We start from the raw sequence: 20,659 nt of genomic DNA on the forward strand, positions 1-20,659 counted from the left end.
ACACTGAAGACTATCATAGCTACAGAAGAAATAAAACAGTCAATAAACTGCCCTACCTTCATCCCCATTCTCTGGCACTGCGATGTGTTTAAAAAAGGGAGAGAAAATGCAAAAATAAAAATGAAGATATGGCAGAAATAATGGATTTTTAAAAATAAAATAAGCATGAATAAAATACAACAAAACATTTTTTTTCTTTAGCTGGTCAACCATAGCTGGTGCTCCATTTTTACAGATGTATCCACATCACTGGCAATGTTCCTGGGTCTCGAGTATAGGCTTATCAGAGGAAACTCATGGGCATTTGTTCATTTCTAGAATCATTAAAACTGTCTTCACAAAAAGCAGCACAGGAGGCGTCAGATACAGTTAGCTTATGCTTCTTTTCTCTAGAATGACCGGTGAATGAAAAAGAAGCATGCATGCTATATTTTTAGCACAATCTGTTCAATGTGTAGCCAAGCTGGACTAGCAGAAAACTGAATGATGCAGAATTGTTTCCAATGGCTACTTGAAGCATTTTTGTGGAAAATTAATTTATAGCAAGGCTTCGCCTTGAGTGTTGACTGTGGTATGGCTTTCCCTGTAGTGTGAGTCAGCCATGTTGGTTGCACTACTCAAGATGCTTTCCTATATTTTATTTTGTGCAATATATGCTTTCAAGTCTTAAAATGTATGTCACTTAGAAATTTCCTTACTTTTCAGCATACAAAATACCTATCAACCTATCAATCAATCAAAAACAGTTTGAATAATAATCAGCTGTGCACAGTTGGCTGACCAGCAGACACAGTTCATGGGAAAACGCAGTGAAAGCTTGGGCAGATATATGGCTATTAAAATGAACAAATGGAGAGTTTGTCCAAAATTCCTTTGGCATACAGAATTATTGGAATACTTTCTTAATTTGTATGGGATGCAAACAAGAAGTATTGCCAGAGCCTGGACTTAAGAACTACATAGTAGGTAGGGTACAAGTGATCGCCAAAGAAGAAGAGGAAGTAGGCGGTCTTGAATTATGCTGCCTGGTCTGTCTAAATCAGGGGTAGTCAACCTTTTTATACCTACCGCCCACTAATGCATCTTTATTGATGGTAAAATTTCCTTACCGCCCACCAGTGCTCGATGGAAGGCAGATTCAGCTTGTGCTGTAGAACTCCCTACCACCCACCTGGAATCCTGAAACGCCCACTAGTGATGCCAGCAGTTAAGGTTTCATATAACCAGAGTGAGTCCTTTACATATGTTACAATATGTAAGAGACTCACAAAACACTATCCATGGAAATTCTCTATGCCTTTGCCACACCTTCTTGGGAATGCTGATGTGAATGCTTTGCACTTGATAGTGCTGCAGTATTGAGTCCCTTATATTTGTGTATAAACACACACACACACACACACACACACACACACACGTATACATGCTCATGGAAGGATGAATGCTTATTAAGAGTGGTAAGTTCCCCCATTCACTGTCCAGCACACAAAAGTTACATTTTTTATACAAGGAGAGGGAGCACAGATTTCTCCATGGATAAAGTGTACATTAGAAAAGCATCTTATGAGAGAAATGTGCTCCTAAGTATTTCATTCTATCAAAAGCACAGTATAGTAAGTCTTTATGAGAACAAACAGCAATGGCTATCCAGAACACTAAGGATAATGATTCACTTTTCATCAGGATTAATCTACTTGTAACTATAGACATATTTTGTAAAACTCTTCTTTTGTTAAGTCAGCATCCCATTTTTAAACCTAACAGAACCAGATGGTGAAGAATATACAGATTCCAATTCAACTCTAGTCATGCACAAAAATTGTCCACTGGATGTGGAGGAACAGCGCTATCAAAGGATACACATTCACATGAGGTATTTGCATGGGAGATGGATTCCAATAGGGATCTCATCTTCTGGATTGTAACAGTTGCATTTAATAGTGCTATTGCAAACTTTCAAAAAAGAGGCAGAGAGTAACTAGACAGATTTTTTTATATATAAAAAAGATCAAAACATGAAATAACCCAGTAACTCAATAATACGTATGCTTTCAAGAAAACACAACATGCCAAAATGATACCTAAAGGAAAAGAACCTAAATGAAAGTCTTGAGGTTGCTATAAAAGTAAGTTTTCACAACTTTTCAACACCATTATGTGTCTTAAAAGTAATGTCACGCTAATTCAACCCATATTAGCCTGCTTTATGTGTCTAATGAAGGGTGAGCTACACATTCAAAAAAACCTGACAGTACAGTATAGTCCTTTTTAACTATACCACATCAGAATGCAGGTGAGAAAATCTAATGCAAGTATTTTGCTGTCTTAGGAAAGACAAGATGGCATGCCTCCCCTATTCCATGTACCAAAGCCAACTGACTAATAATTGACTCTTACTTCAGCACTGGTGAGGGGACAACATGCTCCTCTACACCTGAGGGCAGTGAAGCAGGACGCAGCTGCCTCACTCTGTCTTGCTCTGATCCCACGTTTGGATGCTCAAAAACTACATCCAAAACTGCATGCCAACAGAAAGCATGTCAAGAAAATGATAGGCTTGGGTTCTTAGGAGGAAGAAAAAGTTTTGCCATGTGATTTTCCTGCATCTATAGGCCAGCTGTAAGAACAAAATAACATGTGAAACAGCATTTCACCAGCATTTTTGTTTATATTGGGGTGGAGAAATTTGTTTAGCCTGCTCATGAATGCTCATGGGGAACATTACGGGGGCTACATAAAAATGGTGGGCAGGGCCAAAGGGGGGAAAAGTGCACTGTCTGCTATACTCTACTCACTCAAAAGCTAGATCATTCCACAACACATCTAATCTCCAGCCAGGCAAAGAAAGAGGCATCACCATAGTTCAAGGACACATTTCAGACAGATGAAAGCACACAGTAAGGCACAGAGCATAACAAATGAGGACCATGGCCCCAGGATGGGGCATAGCTGGGAAGACTCTTAAAGGCTGGCTAAGAAGGTCTTGAGGGCTGCATTTGACCCCCAGACTTGAGGTTCCTCAGTCCTGATTTAAACAGCAGGAAACTGTAGTGGTTTTGCTATTTCATCTCTTCTGCATATTCAGAAAAAAAATAACATGGTACAGCCCTCATTGGTGTACATGATTTTTTTTTAAAGTAATGTCAATGCTTCAAAATGTGAGTCTGTACGATTTACCTGCTAAATGCAAGCTTGCTAGAACAAATTCTAGCCTTTGGAAAGAAAACAATCTCAGAGTGGAAGAATGGTTTTAAAGGAATAAAAACAACAATGATATAAATGGCAAATGAGACTTTTAATCCTTCTGTTTCAACTGTAACAAACCATCATGATGTAGTTAAACAACTTTTCCCACCATGCAATTGGGCGTCCATCTCAAAAGCATTTAATAACTATGGGTTGTATCCAACAAAGTTGTCCCATCATTAGCCTCATGTTCTCTATCTTTCCAACTGTCAACCGCCACAAGCGTTGTACAAGCTGACAGGTTATTTGTCAGGTAATTTATGAATTTGAGCACATCATCATACATACGTAGTCCCACAAATATGCAGGACATGCTACCTTATTGCTTGGTAATATTTTGTTTCCAAACCAATAGGCACTCAACCACCTATGTTCGCTATTAGAGGGGAGGATGATCTGGGTAACCTGACTATGAGCCTTCAATATTTCATAAACTGCAGTATATATAAGGCATGTAAGAAGAAATTGTTCTAAAATAAAAGACAATACCCTTTTCTCTGGAAATATGACATACCTAAAGGGAAACCATAACTCCTCCAGAAGACACTGTTATTAGGAGAAGGAATTACAAGCAGCAAAGGAATGCCTCATAAAATAAGTAGAATCTAGGAGAATAAATAGCCAGAGTGTAACCTTTTGTGTGTGTAAGAGTAGCTCTATTTTTCTAAGCTCAAAATGCAGTAAGTCATTTCCTACCCTTTATGAAAACCACATTTTATTATATGTGACCCTTCAGATTCATTGGACTCATCAGCACCAACCACTATAGCCAAATGCCAGGATGAGAGTTTTAGTCCAGCATCAACTGGAGGGCCAAAGGTTCCCATTCTCGACCTATGTATTTGTTCTGTAAACTTAACAGCACACATTAAAAAGAAAAAAAAAGCAGGTCTTAACATTAATAAAGATTAAACCAAGCTCCTGGTAAAAAATATAAATGATGAGAGTAATAAAAACCTACAAAATATTTAGGTGTATGGTTAACGACAAATAATATAAATTTGTATAAATATAACTATTTGGAAACTTGGGAGGATATTAATAGAAATTTGCAAATATGGGGTAGAATGAAACTTTCATTGTTGGGCAGAGTGTTGACCATAAAAATGAATGTACTACCAAAAATCTTATTTTTGTTTCAATCAATATTGGTGATTGACACGACAGATTGTTTCAACAAATGGCAAAAAATATATTTCTAAATATACCTGGCAAGGAAAAAAACAGAGAATAAAATATAAAATACAGATAGATACGAAAGAGAGAGGAGGTTTCTCTCCAACAGATTTATTATATTATGAACATCTTGTCTGTGCTGGTTGAAGGAGTGGTTGTTATTGAAGAATTCATATATTTTAGATTTGGAAGGTCATGATAATATTTGGGGTTGGCATGCTTATTTGTGGTATGAAAAGGCAAAAGTACATAAGGTTTCACAAACCATATAATTAGAGGAAATTGTATAGAATATGGGATAAATATAAAACTTATCGTAGACTAAAACATCACTTTGGCTTTCACCTTTGGAAGCCATAGTGGTGAAAAATAAAAATATGATGGAAGGTTGGGTGACATAGAAATCTGCTAAGAGAGAAGGGTGGAGAATTTAAATTAAAATAGAATTTAAAAAGGATATGAAGCGGGGGTTTGGGGAACAACTATCACAACTAGAGAGAGACCTGAATCATCCACTTGCAATTTAACATCCCTGCCTGGAAGTAACTACAGTGGAACCTTAGTTCTTGAATGACTTAATTGAAGAACAAATAGGCTCCCGAACGCCGAAAACCTGGAAGTGTTCCAATTTTTGAACGTTTTTCGGAAGTCAAACGTCCGATGCGGCTATCAGCTATTGTTTCTGGGGTGTCTGAGCCAATCAGAAGCCGTGCCTTGGTTTTCTAACATTTCAGAAGTCGAACAGACTTCCAGAACGGATTGCGTTCCATAACCAAGATACCACTGTACAAGTAAACTCTGGCAGGAGAAGTACTACTGGAAGAATGTGGCTGCTACATGTATGTATGTATGTATGTATGTATGTATGTATGTCTCACCTTGCTCTCCAAGGAGCTCCATGTGGTCTACATGGTTCTCTGCTTCCTCCCCATTTTAGCTTCCCAATGAGCCACTGAGGTAAGTTAGGCAAAGAGGCAGTGACTGGCCCATGATCACACAGTGAGCTTCATGGTCAGGTAGAGATTTGAACCCTGGTCTCCCAGGTCCTAGTCTGACACTCTAACTAACCACTATACTTTTACTCACACACATGATGACCTGTGGGTCACAATTTATTAATTTATTTCATAAAATGCATACACCTCTTAACTGTAAAATCCCTCAAAGCAGTTTACATAAAGGTAAAACAATTAAAATCAAGAAAAATTTACAGCCATACTTAAAAGCATACGAAAGGTAAAATACAAAAATAGATTCAAATTTCCTTAACTTTCAAAGCATCTGTGAAGGCTTCTCTGAACAAGAATGCTTTAAGCAAGATCTAGTAGCTCACCTATTGTGAATGGGAAATGCTGATGCAAGATAAACTCAAGATATATAATACAAGAAAGTGCTATTTTTGTTCACTAGGAAGGAAGTTCTAGCCTCATAGAAAGTGTTTCTGTACATATAAGAAATCCAACAAGTGGAGCTGCTCATACGTCAAACAATCTGAAAAGATGTGAGTTTTGTGGGAAATGTTGATTGGGGTTTCTCTTAGCATTGTTATTTATTATTATTATTACTACTACTACTTATAGGAAAAAACAATAATCACAAAAAACTTAGAAAAAACAATAATTAAAAATAAGCATTAATAGTATCAAAACTATACACAAATATAAAGTCTGTTTAAAACATACAAATAATTACAATGAAAACTGTATGGCACCACCTGCATTTAGTTGACATATATTTAGTAATCAAAACTGATTATGCATGCCACGCTAACTTTACATGCTGTGTGTGTGTGTGTGTGTGTGTGTGTGTGTGTATATATATATTTGCTTTCGTAGATTTTCACGGGTACAGGAATGCAGGTTTTGGTGTCTTCGGGTGTCTTCCCGTGTAAGAGTTGGGGTGTCTAGGCGACGTTTCGACGAGGTCTCACTCGTCATCTTCAGGCTGGTGCTTTCGGCTTCTTGTTACTGGAACAGAGCAGGATCTCAGTGTTTGAGTTCCTATAAATACTGTTGAGGGGGTGTGGTGTATAGCCTCCAACGTTCTGGGCAGAGAGGAAGTTCCCAGGTTAGTGTGTCTTTTCTTCTTTTGTTCCTTAATTACTTGAGGGATATCTTGAGTGATTTCTTGAGTGATATTCTGAGTACCACTTAGGTGGGTCATTAAGTGTGGATTAGTTGCTAAAGCTTTCGTGTCTTGACCTCTTGAGCTTGTGAAGAGTTTTTCTGAGAAGATGGCTGTACTGCCCTTAGTTGTGCTCTGGCTTGGCTTCGTGTATAGGGGCGAGCTGTGGTTTTGTGCCCTGTGCCAGCCAGATCTGTGTAGGGATTGCAGGGGGGTGCAGCATCCGGAGGTGCCACTATGGTTTGGCTACTGGATGGTGTCTGTAATTTATCTGTGGAGAGGGTCTGGGTTTGGGTCTGGTGTGGTTGATTGGTGATGGCGTTCTGTGTGCCTCTGGTTCTGGTGTCGGTTTTTGTGGGGAGGGCTAATTTCCAGATGTCTGGCAGGCGGGACGTGTCGTCACGCTTGTTCATGTTGTGAGGGTGTTTCTCTATCTCGATGGCTTCCATGATTATTCCATGATTATTCATGGACAAACAAACAGACGAATAAATGCACGTATCGCAGAACACAAGAATGCCGTCAAAAAAGAAGAAAAAACTTCCTCTCTTTTCCAACACATGAAAGAAACAGGACACGAAATTAATTTTGCAGATTCCAAATTGCTCTTTAACATGGAACATCACCACAAGAGAATAATCATGGAAGCCATCGAGATAGAGAAACACCCTCACAACATGAACAAGCGTGACGACACGTCCCGCCTGCCAGACATCTGGAAATTAGCCCTCCCCACAAAAACCGACACCAGAACCAGAGGCACACAGAACGCCATCACCAATCAACCACACCAGACCCAAACCCAGACCCTCTCCACAGATAAATTACAGACACCATCCAGTAGCCAAACCATAGTGGCACCTCCGGATGCTGCACCCCCCTGCAATCCCTACACAGATCTGGCTGGCACAGGGCACAAAACCACAGCTCGCCCCTATACACGAAGCCAAGCCAGAGCACAACTAAGGGCAGTACAGCCATCTTCTCAGAAAAACTCTTCACAAGCTCAAGAGGTCAAGACACGAAAGCTTTAGCAACTAATCCACACTTAATGACCCACCTAAGTGGTACTCAGAATATCACTCAAGAAATCACTCAAGATATCCCTCAAGTAATTAAGGAACAAAAGAAGAAAAGACACACTAACCTGGGAACTTCCTCTCTGCCCAGAACGTTGGAGGCTATACACCACACCCCCTCAACAGTATTTATAGGAACTCAAACACTGAGATCCTGCTCTGTTCCAGTAACAAGAAGCCGAAAGCACCAGCCTGAAGATGACGAGTGAGACCTCGTCGAAACGTCGCCTAGACACCCCAACTCTTACACGGGAAGACACCCGAAGACACCAAAACCTGCATATATATATATATATATATATATATATATATATATATATATATAAAGTTTTTCCAATAGCCAAAAATATTTGAAATGAAACATTTGCATTGGGAAAACTCAATAATTAATATGGTTTTAGTGTTATATTCAGATATATTTATTATGTGAACCACCCTGAGACCCCTGGGTATAGGGCGGTATAATAATAATAATAATAATAATAATAATAATAATAATAATAATAATGAAATAATTCTATTGTAATAGTTGTATTCACATTTTCCTTCTATTGTCCAAAGGAAAAACGAAGGTATTTTATACTAGACTCAAGTAGTATTGAATCAAGTAGATTCAAGTATTCCCCACAATAATCTTCCCCTTATCTTCAGTGATCCTTATATAATGTATTTGAATGTTTTAATGTATTTTATACTGTTTATGTTAATTTAAGCATGCTCAAAGAACTGGCTATCTCTCTCTCTTTTTCTCTGTGTATTTCCTAGATTTATTCATCCCTAAAACAGTAAATTACAACTTTGAAATTGCCCGATTTGACTCATATTATAGCGATTCACTATTCCCCCCCCCTTAACTGATTAAAGACAGGATTTTACTTCCTTCGTGAAATCCATCTACATTTTATGTCTGTCTTTTAGGAAGTATAGAGTTTTGCTGAGGCTGGCTGCTAAGCTCAGCATGCACTGAAATAACCAGAACCCTTCAAAGTCACCAGAAGATAGGGCACAAACCTTACAAAATTCTCTGGCAACTGCATTTAATGAGGCTTACTCCCTGGTAAATTTGTATAGGATTGCAGCCTAACACTCAAACCATAATCTTCTGATACATACTCAAAATTGCTTAATGAAGATAATATACTGCTTAAGGTGCTGGTTTTAAACTTCAAAGCCCTATATGACCTAGGACCCTCATACCTACGGGACAGCCTTATCTGGTATGCCCCACGGAGGGTCTGCAAACAACAACACTCTGAAGATCCCAGGCCCCAGGGAAATTGGACTGGCTTCGACCAGAGCCAGGGCCTTTTTGGCAGTGGCCCCGGCCTGGTGGAATGCTCTCCCACAAGAGACGAGGACCCTGCAAGATGGAGCTATTCCACCAAGCCTTTGGCCAGGGGGCAGTCTGACCTATTTTCCTTTATATAAGAACAAGTATGAAGGAGGCCTCCCAGCCTGTCCACAGGTCCTTATATGTTCTGTGAAAACAGTTGGTCCTGGCAAGTATTTACTGCTCTCAATCTTAACCTTGATAACTGCCATTGGTCCAGATTTTAATTTGTCTGAATTAATTTTAAGATGTATTTTAATTAATTGATGCCTGTTTTTATGTATACTGTGTTATTTGTATGATGTTAGTCGCTCTGAGCCTGGCTACGGCTGGGGAGGGTGAGGTACACATAAAATTTATTATTATTATTATTATTATTATTATTATTATTATTATTATTATTATTATTACAAGGTAGTTAAAAAGCACATATTTTCCCCACCTTTCAATGTAACTCATGTGAAATGGAGATTCTAATGTGCGTTATTTGTCGTAAATAAATATCCAGAAAATTGCAGCTGTATTAATAAGTTGTGTGTTCTTGTATATGACTTTCAAACCTTACATATACTTTAACACAGATCACTGTGGTGCTTCCCCACAATAATCTTCCCCTTATCTTCAGTGATCCTTATATAAAACATCACTACTCAATACCCTGTCTTTATCTATTCCCTGTGCATAAAATTCAATGAGGCAGTTTCTATTTGGAAAGCAGACTATGACTATTTTTCTAGCAGACACTACCTCATTCAGTGCACAGGACAGACAGTGCTCAGAGTTGCAGAGCAGGGTCACCCATCAAACACTCAAGACATTACGAGCTGACAGAATTAAATTTGCATGTACAATTTAAGACACAGGCAATGCTTCCTGATACAGTTCAGCTAATAAGGTAATTAACCATGATGTTGGTGAATAAGCTGCAGTAACCAAGTATATATTAGGGCTTTATCTTTTACAGTGACTTTCAGAACGACATTGTTGTAATTTATAATCTGCATGTGCTGCAAGAAGCTTTACTGTTGAATGTTAAAGCATTCTGAAAATGTAGTACATATTATTCATTCAATGCTGAATAGTCAGACAATCCTCCCCACATTAAAATGACTTAATGTCTCACCACGCCTCACCCCTCACTGGCCATCCTCTGATCCCTCCTTGAGTGCTTTTACTTTGACATGTAATAATGCCTCTTGCCTGTGTCACTGGAGGTGGTGTATGTGTTTATGTGTGTCTGGATTGCTGCCTACTGTACAAAGGTAGGAGTCATATACACCACCCTTTGGCTCTTCCACTGCATAGCTGTCAAACGTCCCTTATTTGGCGGGACAGTCTCTTATCCCAGCGCCATGTCCCGCTGCTGTCCCTTATTGATGATGTCCCTTAAATAAGCTACTGAAGGTAATGGTGCCCTTTCTATGTCCAGCTGCCCTTTGTCAATAACAAATTGTTGCTGTTTTTTGTGTTGAATATGTGCTATATGGTAATTTATGGATCTAATAGGTATCTAAAGCCATTTGCACGCAACAAAATATGTATTTTATCAAAGTAATTGTTGATCCCTTATTTTGGCTGCTGATCCCTTATTTTCGAGGCTGCTGGTCCCTTATTTTCAAATCTGTAAGTTGACAGCTATGCTCCACTGGCATGTGACACCCCCTCCCCTGAAGGTTGCCCATGAGGGAACACGGGCCTCAGGCTGAAGAAGACTGATCTGTCTTAGACTAGATCTGTCTTAGACTAGATCTGCTTTTGCTTTTTAGAAAAATGGAAACAAGATGAGGCGTTGATAGGTGAATTAAAACAAACAGATGCTGCGGGGGGGGGGGCCTTTGTTAGCATTAAAGATAGTTTCTGACATTTTCTAAGCACAATTTCTCATCCAATTAATCCCACATAGAGGTGTGAGATTTCCAAATCAGCAATACAGATTTTGAGTAAGAAAAATCCCAACCTGACCCATGAAACCTATTCATATGAAGAATTTTTTTTAAAAAAAACATGTTTTGAGTAGTCCATACACATTGATATATTTTGGAGAAACAAAGTTTGTTTGGGTTATGTAACCAACTTATTGAATTTGAAAAAGACAGTAAAAAAACTGTCTTGAACCTAAAGCACTTCGCCACCAACCAAGCTGTATTTTCCAACTGCTATGCTACCACATCCCAAACCACAATTAAACATCTGCACTGTTGATACAGTACCACAAATGTTTAGGTGTTTCTGCTTATCAGCTACTGTGCTACAAGAAAGAGAATGGGGTAACTGTTCATACTTCCTTAAAATAACAGTGCAAAAAGTATGTCACCCTAATAAATGATATATTCTTATGTGTGCAATTGAGGCAGGAAAATGTAACGGGGCTATAGACCAGAAACGGAACAATTCAAGAGTAGTGAGAAGAGTATTCATGAATGAAGAGGCTCTGTAATAAAGTCCACAACATCTAACAATGGAAGAACATATGTAAGTACCCAGGTACCACACACCACTAAAATAAAGATGCAGCATTAAAGCAGGAATCTGACAAACCTTTGGATATACTTTGATGTTTCATTAGGAGAGAAACTGCGGGCAAAGTTGATACCAAACCTTGATAAAAATTGGATAAAACCGGTAGAAGCCAGATAGCATACTGCATTCAGATGATGTGCAACCAGTTAGCCACTATGGGGGCAATCCAACACAAGATCCTCCAGGCTAAACAGTTTAGGATGAAGCAGATCTCTGGGTCAGCCAGCTGCTTCCTGGTTCAGCTGGGATTAAGTGTCCAGTCACAGCTCAGCTGCAGATACACCAGCGTAACTTGCTCATCCTAGCTCAGCTGGCTGAACCAAACCTAAATGAGACGAAACTGGTGTAAGTCCCCCCCAAAAAGGGGTGTTCTGGTAGTATGGTGGGGGCACGGCAAGAAAGGAGGGACTTAGGTTGTTTCCTAAGACCACTCAGCTTGGTCATGTGAATTGGTAACCCAGCATGGAACAGGATTTTAAATGCTTGTTTCCTCTTTGCCAGGCTTAGGCAGAGCAGCAGAAGCAGCCCCACTGCTGAATGGGGTTTGGGTCAGGCGTATCTTTACACCAGCTTAAATTATACTGGCTTGCTTCATGCCAGCTTCTTGTGAATAGAATTGCTTCATTTATTTATAAACCATGGGAAGTCAAAGTCCACCAAGAGCTATCAATTATACTATTTTATTTTACGTTATTTAACAGAACTTGTACACCACTTAATTGTAAATGAAGTATCTAAAACATACTAGCGTTAGGGTCATGTCAAGGTCTTAAGGTCTTTTATTTTGAACTATGTAAATGTTTTGAAATGGAAGAGAAATCGAACAAAAAATCTAAGGAATAAGGGGACACAACCCTAGGAAGGAGAGGATGGGCTAATGGAGAAGTTTTTCATTTCTATGTGTGGCTCAGGATGCTTAAAGCAAACCTGGCACCTGTGCTGCACCAGGAAGCCAGGGATGCTGCAGGTAGCTTGGCCAGGGGAGGTCCTGCTGGGAGCCCACAGGGAGCATGTCTCCTCCACCTACATAACAGACTTCATGATCTGGCGAGAGCACCTGCCTTTTGACCCCAGCTGCTGCTGCTGCTTCTGACACCACCAGCCCCATACCCCACCACTTCAAGGACTCAGAAGGCCAAGAAACAGGACAGCGGGTTGGCGGTACCCACTGCCCTCCTGGAAAAGTTGACCAAGGCATCAGAGATGCTGAGGGACATTCAGCAGCTTTCCCTCTCCCTCAACCTGCCCACCCAGAGAGGCTCCCCAGATCTGAGAGCTGCTGTTGAACTGGGAAGGAAAACTAGCAGCTGCATCAGTGTTCCCCACTTCTGGCTACAAAAAACAACAGCAGCCACGGCACAAACAAGAATGGATCATTTCGGGTACGGGGTCCTAGAAAGCAATCTCCCAACATCTTCTATTTGAACAAAGCATGCCAGACGGTATAAAAGACCAATATTGTACAATGAAGAAGTAGTGGCTTTTTAACCCATAAGAATGCAGGAATCTTTAGCCCAACATGGGGCCCAAACCCACAACCCAGAGATTAAGAATCTTAATCTATTTACCAGCAGAGCTATTAAGAAGTGTTTAATTGTTTAATTGTTTATACTAATAATTTTATTGTTTTATAATTTCTGTAAACCACTTTGAAGTTTTTTATGATCAAGCAGTATAAGTTTAATAAATAAATAAACAAAGGTGCAAATGTGAACCATGCCACTTTGGTAGAAGCAGGAATAGCACCATGTGTGGGAAATTAAACTTCTACAAAAGGTGAAATGGTATATTATTTAATGAGATGTTCGGAGGCACCTTGCCTTGCACTAAATGCTTTGTGCAAGTTTTATCATATGCTGAAGCTTGTTACAAGGGTAGCATGTTCAGACACGGAAGTATCATACTGCCCTCTAACAGATCTGTTCCCCTGAATTCTATGCATGTGCACACAGAGTTGCCCTTTATTCTGTTACGGCATAATTCAGATTAATAATGGGCATGTATAACCACTTTACTTTCCTACTACTCCCGTACTGGAAAACACATAAGGAGGAACTGGGCTTCTTTGAACCTTTAATCCTTTTTACATCAGCTTTTCTTCTTCTAATTTCCTTAGCCAGTGGCTGCTATTTGAAGTACTTAGATCTTGTTCAACCTAGTTTTGTGGCCAATGACCCTCTTCACTATGGCTAGAGAATATTTTAATTAACGAATTGTCCTATAGCTAACAATTTAAACATAAATCTTTTGGATGAGTTGTAACTGTTAGGATTACCTAAAATCTAAATAAACAGAATATAGTGACAGCCAGCTACAAATAAATACAAATGAAAATGTTTTCTCCCCACATTGTTAATGTAATACCATCATGAAAATGCCTGCTTTAATTTTCAGTAGATTTTGTACCCTACCCAAAATAATTAATCAAATAGCAAACACCTAAGGTTTCATTCTTTTCTAGTGATGCAAAATAAGGGAAAGAAAGAAAGTTATGTATGTAGACATACATGAGAGAAATGTGAGAAATGTAATGGCAAAAATCACAGGACAAATTAGAAGGAAAGTAGAACAGAGAAAACCAATAGAAGAGACAGACCTGGGTTTCTTCTCCTTGATGAGTCCACTTCTTCTGTTATCACGTTGTGTAATGGACAGACAGAGACACAAAGAAGATGGACGTGAGAGGATGTACTCAGAAGGAAAAACTGACACTGAGGGAAAGGGCCACAATTGTTTGAGAAAGAAACCTGCAGCGCATAATCAGTCAATGGGAAAAAAGAAAACACAAGAAACACCAAAAGGAACAAAATATTCATTTGAACAAGAAAGGATCAGAAAAATAATGTTAGTGATCGGGGGGAGAAAAGCAGTATTTAAGCTGTCCAACCAGTGTGGCTAGGAAAGAGGAAAGAAAGAGATGTGTTCAGTCCACGAATATTCAGCTTACCTAAAGATTTATTCTGGGATAAAATTAAATGTTAGCCTTGATTTTTTTTATTCATTTTCACATTATTAAGTAGTTTTGAAACTTTATATTGTCTATTTTCAATGAAGATGAACCATCTTCCTTACATAGCAGGAAAGCAGCGAAAAATATCACATTTTCTGGGGGGGGGGGAATTCATGCTTTCTAGAATGCCCAGTTAGAATGAATATTAATTGAATAAATGCATATATATTTGAACTATTAATCAAGCTAAGCAAGTAAAAGCTGGAAGACAAGGTAAGTTAAAACTGGCAGCTTGACCGAGTGCAATTGGGCTTACAGGAAGATAGAATTCAGATCATGCATGGCTCTAACCTAACCAGAAAATTATATTTCCCCTCAATCACATACTTCATACATCTGATTTAATGATTAGCAATTAATAGAAGTGAAGCAAAAACAGTATGGGAGTCCAAAATGTGGCATTAGACAATTTGAAACTAAATTAAGAACTACCCACTTAAAGCAATACAACTGACCTGGGCAGCTTTTCACTCCTTTTTTAAAATGAAAGTCAGCATAAATTACCAAATAATTGTGAATCCCATAAGCCATTCATATATTCAAAATCTTATCAGAATTCACCAGCCCTAATATAATCTTAATTCACAGTTGCATCTGGCCCATCAAGGCTCTGCCTGCCCTCTTCCCCAAATGTCTGGCTCTTTAGCAGGCAAACTGAAGCTGCATGGAGCAGGGGATATTCTTAGCAGACTAAGGCTCCATACACATTAGTGGCTTAAAATACAAAGAGGTTGATTTCTCCCCAGGCCCAGATCTGCCACCTGAGATGACTGGCTCACCATGCTTCATAGGTAGGCAAGCCCTGGCACAACAGCACTCATTGCACTGGTGATTATCAGTAACTGGTATTCAGAGGCATGTTGCCTCCAATATTGATAGCAGTATTTAGCCATCATAGCTAGTAGCCATTGATATCCTCCATGAATTTGTTTAATTCCCTAATCTTGTGGCAGCAAATTACATTGTTAAAGAAGTATTTCCTTTTGCTGTTGTGAATCTCCCAACACCCAGCTTCATTCTAGCTTTATGAGAAAGGGAGAGGGACTTTGCTCCATCCACTTTCTCCACATTATTAATATTTTTATATATAGCTGTCCTGTCTCTGCTCCTTACTCATATTTCTCCCCTAAACTAAAAAGCTCCAGATGTAACCTTTCCTTGAATGAGAATTCCTCCACTCCCTTGATTATTTTGCTTGCCTTCTTCTGAGCCTATGCCAGCTCTACAATATTGTTTTTGAGATATTGTGGCCAGAACTGTATACAGTATTCCAAGTATAGTCTCACCATACGTTCATATGATGGCATTACGATATTGGCATTTATTTTCAACCCCTTGCCTAATGATCCTTGGCATAGAATTAGGCCTTTTTCACAGCTGCTACTTGCTGGGCCGACATCTTCATTGAGCTATCCACTACAACCCCAGTCACCACCTGTTCAAACCCCATCATTGCATAGGTGAAGTTAGTATTATTTGTCCAACTGTGCATCACTTTACACTTGCATTCATTGAACCACATTTGTCATTTAATGCCCATTCATCCATTTTGGGGAGCTCCTTTTGGAGCTCCTTGAAATTCCCTTTTGTTTTTATCCAAGTGTCATCAGCAAACATGGTTCCGTCATTGCTCACCTCTAATTTAAGGTCATTCGTGTGCAAGTAAAAAGCACAGATCCCAATACATATAGTTGGGGAACCCCACTTCTTAAATCCCTCTATTGTGAGAACTGAGACTTTATCAAATGTTTTTTTGAAAATCTAAGTACTGTATACTATACATTGTTGGAATGGATCACCCCTATCCATATGCTTATTGATAATGTCAAATAACTCTAAAGGGTTAGTCAGGAAGGATATATTCTCTTGGAAGCTACACTGGTTCTGCTTCAGCAAGACTTGTTGTTCTATATGCTTGGTAATTCCATTTTAATAACGCTTCCCATCAGTTCCACCAATCAGTTGGGTGGAACCTGTCCCCAAGATCCCCATTTTGAATACTTAATAAAGGAATCGTAAGCAGAACCTCCTCCATAGATTTCAGCTGGTGAATATATAGCGAAAGATGCCTCAAATATGCAAGGCCCCTGACTTAGAATCTTTCTTGCAGCTGGTGCAGCTACCACAGTTGGACATGCTCTCCACATCCCATGCTTGATAGTCAGTGGGAGCCTGTATCTTATGCTACCTGAAGGTTCTGAGCATTAGTAATCAATGGAACACGTTGCAGTAGCCAATTACTAAGATTACAAAAGTTTGGCAAATGTTAAATAAACACCCATATTCCTGATAAAGTTGCAACAAGCAATTTCCTCCTATGGTATAAGTACAGTAGTCTGGTCTGCTCTTTCAGCACAGTCCAGTAATGTGTTTTGCATCACTCAAAAGCATGGGAGATCTTCAGTAATGTAGTTTATAATCACCTTTATAGATAGTTATCATGTCTCCACACCTATGTACAGTTGATCTAAAAAGGGCCTATAGATCAGGCAACCTTGTTTCTACTCCACAAATATGTCCAAACATGATTATGTCTCCAGATCATGAGACTTGGAAGTTATATTAAGATAGAACAGAAAGGTCAGTGGGGTTTTTAAGAAGGTACTAACAACACATAAACAAAGAACTTATATCTGCAAGGAGGTTGGCAATTCTGAATTGGTCTCAAAACAGGGCTCAGTGTTGAGCTATAAATTAATTGCTGACAGAATGGAAAGCTAGTACTTTGACAGTATTTCTCTTTTTTACTTCACTTATAACCCACATCTAAAAGTGAGTGATGGCAGAGGAACATTTTGAGAGAACAAGAGTACAGAGGACTTTTAGTGACACTATCTGGGAAAGGAAGCTTCCCTTACACTGTTATAAACTTGACTTTTACAATCTCATATGTATCCTTGAGAGTAGGAGAAAGCTGCAGACCTGCAAGGAAAAGCAAGGAACTGAATGCAAATAATTCTTTTTCAATCAAATGTATCCCTCCTGGCAAATGATTGCTCATCTATTCAAATAGATACAATCTGACAGAATAATTAAGGAATATTGGATCCATCTTTTGGGCACAAATAGTCAGGCCTTCTAACCTACTCACAACTTGTGGAATGCTATCAACTTTTCACCAGCTGATGGAACTGACTTCCCCTTCCTCTACTTTCCTTATAGTCCTGCACATATTTCCAAAATCTGTTCCAGAGGCTCCCCCAAGATTCCAGAACACATTTTGGGTATCACATTGGGGGGCAGTAGGGGAAAGAGACAAAGTATGTTGCAAAAGTAGGCTGATGTTGGATATCACCCACTATCCATACATATAAGACAGCATATGTTAGATCTTCACATTCCACACCCATCTCAGCAAACAAGCACCCCATCTGCCCCAAATTCCAACTATATAGCTTTCAAATGTAACAATGGCTAATTTCTAGCCATTCAGATTTCCCATTTATTGCATGCATGTTTTCCCATCTTCTTAGAGAAAGTTGATTCCTTTTCAGCATGACTCTTACAATCCACTCACTTCCAAACACCATTGTTTATATATTTTGCTTTCATAATAACCCCTTTCACCAACACCTTGTTTTCTATCCCCCCCCCCGCACTCTTTTGGCTCCACATTCCTTCGCCACTTTGTCATTTACAACCACATTATGCCCCTTTCCCCCATAGTAAAAATAACCCAGACTAGCCTCCTAAAACCCTACCTGGCTTTGGTCATTTAATACCCTTGAACATGTTTGAATTCCTGATTTTAAAATGTATCAATTATGACAAAAGAATGGAACATTTTTGTAAAAAATTACTAACTTAAGCCAAGCACGTTTTTTAATTAATGGGCATTCTAACACAAGTGGCTCTATTTTCGCTACTCTAAAAAAAGAAACTGTGCCACATGACTAATCTAAATAATTGCTACAAACTAAAAATAAAAATAAAAATCACAAAGTGAAAAAAGGTACATTAAGCACACACTCATTACAAAAGCATGAAATGTAACAATTTTATAGTCTCATGCTTTCAGGTGGTTTTCCAAACCCTGACAAACCTGGCTGAGTGTGATGTTTCTTTCTTGGCAATGATTTGTCATCAGTTATTGTACCATTCACCTTTTTCTGCTGGTCTTCCCATGTAACTTCTAGCGTAAACCAAAAGAAATCAGAGCTTGTCAGAAACATTAATTAACTTCTGTAAGATACCTAACATCATTTGATGAAGTTCAGTCTAAAGTACAATCACTGGTAGGGCCAGAACTAGGTTCTGTTTTTTCTTCATTGACCATGTAGTATTTTACAAGGATTAAAGTATGTTTAGGTTTAGAGCTTCCTACTACAAAAAAGCTAATGTAATATATAGCCAATATAATTCTTAAAAACAGCAGTTTTATTTGTATGTTTATTTTAGTGCTATTAATTTACATGACTCTTTATTGTTAGGCCCCTGCATGAAGGATCTTACGATCTAAAATTTGGCATAAGGGAGGCAACAGAGGAAAGGGTGTTGTCAGGGGTAAAAATGGGGGATATAAAAATTATTTCAGTAACACAAATGTTGACTTAGTAGCAGTAGACTCATTTATATTTGGCTTAATTATTTACGCTTGCTTATAGCAAAAGCCTATGCATATTTACCCATAAATAAGTCCCATTGTGGGGCTTACTCCCAGATAAATGTGTTTAGGATTGCAGGATTAGTTATTTATAATGGTATTCTCCCCCCATCCCCAATTCAAACTAACCAGTATGTCCCAAAATAGGTAGAAAATATAATATATAATATAATGCACATTTTGGAATTCCTTGCTGGTTTTACTGCCAGCTAACAAATTACAAACTGCCTTGTTAGATCAGATCCAAGTTTTCAAAAGTGGCTACTCTGAAGGCTCTGGAAGCTCACAAGAAGTCATGAAGATTATAGGCTTCATGCTGTGTGTCAACCACTGTCTGTGGCTTAGAGATTTACTGGCTCTGAACATAAAGGATCTATTTAACTGCTTGGCTTACAGTCTTGATATACCCATTCACCAAAAATTGGTTTAAGAACACAAAAATAGCTTTCTGGATCAGGCCAATGGCCCACCTAGTCCAGCACCCTGTTCTCAGACGTTTTAGTGTTCCAAGGTGCTATACTATGCATTTCTACTCAGAAGAAAATTCCATTCAATTCAATAGATTTACACAAAGTAAATGTGCACTGGATTGCACATACTGTACTTGCAGATAAACTGTGATACTTAGATAGCAGTGAAGCAGGAATAAACTTCCCTATGTGTAAACTACCTCTTAAATTTAGGACTTCATGAATGGAAGTGCCAACAAGAAGAAAGGTCTGTTGCTATAATGATTGTTAGGCAAACCAACTCTTTTGAAAACAAAACAAGACATAAGTTTCCTCATCTCTTTCATCTGCCTCTCTTCTCTTCCAAGCTGAAAGAAACAGTAGTGTATGGCATGGTATTGCGGAGATGCTTAACTGACCTCCTGCAGCTGCTTATCAGATGAGAGAGGGGGAGGGGCAAAGCACATGGTGGGGTAGTGGAAACATACTGGCAGGGGCAGTGGATTTGCTCCATTAGTGTGTTTGTACCCATACAGTTTATTTTCCTCTTCTCTTCCTATCTCTTTTTCCATTTTGTACTTTTATCCATTAGAGTGTTTGCCATTATTTTAAACCTGTGATGGCCAAACTTGGCCCTCCAGCTGTTTGGGGACTACAGTTCCCATCATCCCTGACCACTGGTCCTGTTAGCTAGGGATGAGGGGAGTTGTTGTAGTCCAAAAACAGCTGGAGGGCCAAGTTTGGCTATCACTGTTTTAAACTGTAAGCAGCTGTGAGTGCATTGGCAGAAAGGCAACATATAAATATTGTAAGCAAAAAAGCCAAATAAATAAATGATTTGGCACATTAATTCCTTAACACTATAATTTGCATTTATTGTTTTGATTAGATTAACTAGGTTTTATTTTGCTTGCACACTTTAAATAAACTCAACAAGGAAAATTCAACATTGCTTTCTTCTGTATAGATAGCATAATAGATTTGCACCTGTGTTTATATTCTTGTAACAATGCACTCATACAGAGAGAGAGAGAGAGAGAGAGAGAGACAAGCAAAATATACTTGAGTTTTGCAGCTTTTCAGATACCTCCCTTCTAAACACTATAAGCATGGAAATAGGCA

General features: G+C 38.8%; 1 protein-coding gene across 28 annotated transcripts in view; it reads right to left on the reverse strand.

Annotated features, from left to right (window-relative positions):
- RIMS2 (regulating synaptic membrane exocytosis 2) overlaps positions 1 to 20,659 on the reverse strand; it is a 349,035-nt gene that overhangs the window by 80,182 nt on the left and 248,194 nt on the right. For 9 of the 28 annotated variants that reach the window (XM_083516456.1, XM_083516462.1, XM_083516464.1 and 6 more), the window contains 2 exons: positions 18,528 to 18,617; positions 57 to 77 (listed from right to left, as the gene is read on the reverse strand). The exons of 11 other annotated variants lie outside the window; for them this stretch is intronic. In XM_083516456.1, the coding sequence (XP_083372582.1) occupies positions 57 to 77; positions 18,528 to 18,617 (111 nt within the window). Of the gene's footprint in view, positions 1 to 56; positions 78 to 14,071; positions 14,105 to 18,527; positions 18,618 to 20,659 lie in introns of all 28 variants that reach the window. 8 more of the 28 variants (XM_083516463.1, XM_083516470.1, XM_083516472.1 and 5 more) reach the window with 2 other exon arrangements.

The sequence above is a fragment of the Podarcis liolepis genome (assembly GCF_965112155.1).
Source record: "Podarcis liolepis genome assembly, chromosome: 8".
In the NCBI taxonomy this organism is placed as follows: domain Eukaryota; kingdom Metazoa; phylum Chordata; class Lepidosauria; order Squamata; family Lacertidae; genus Podarcis; species Podarcis liolepis.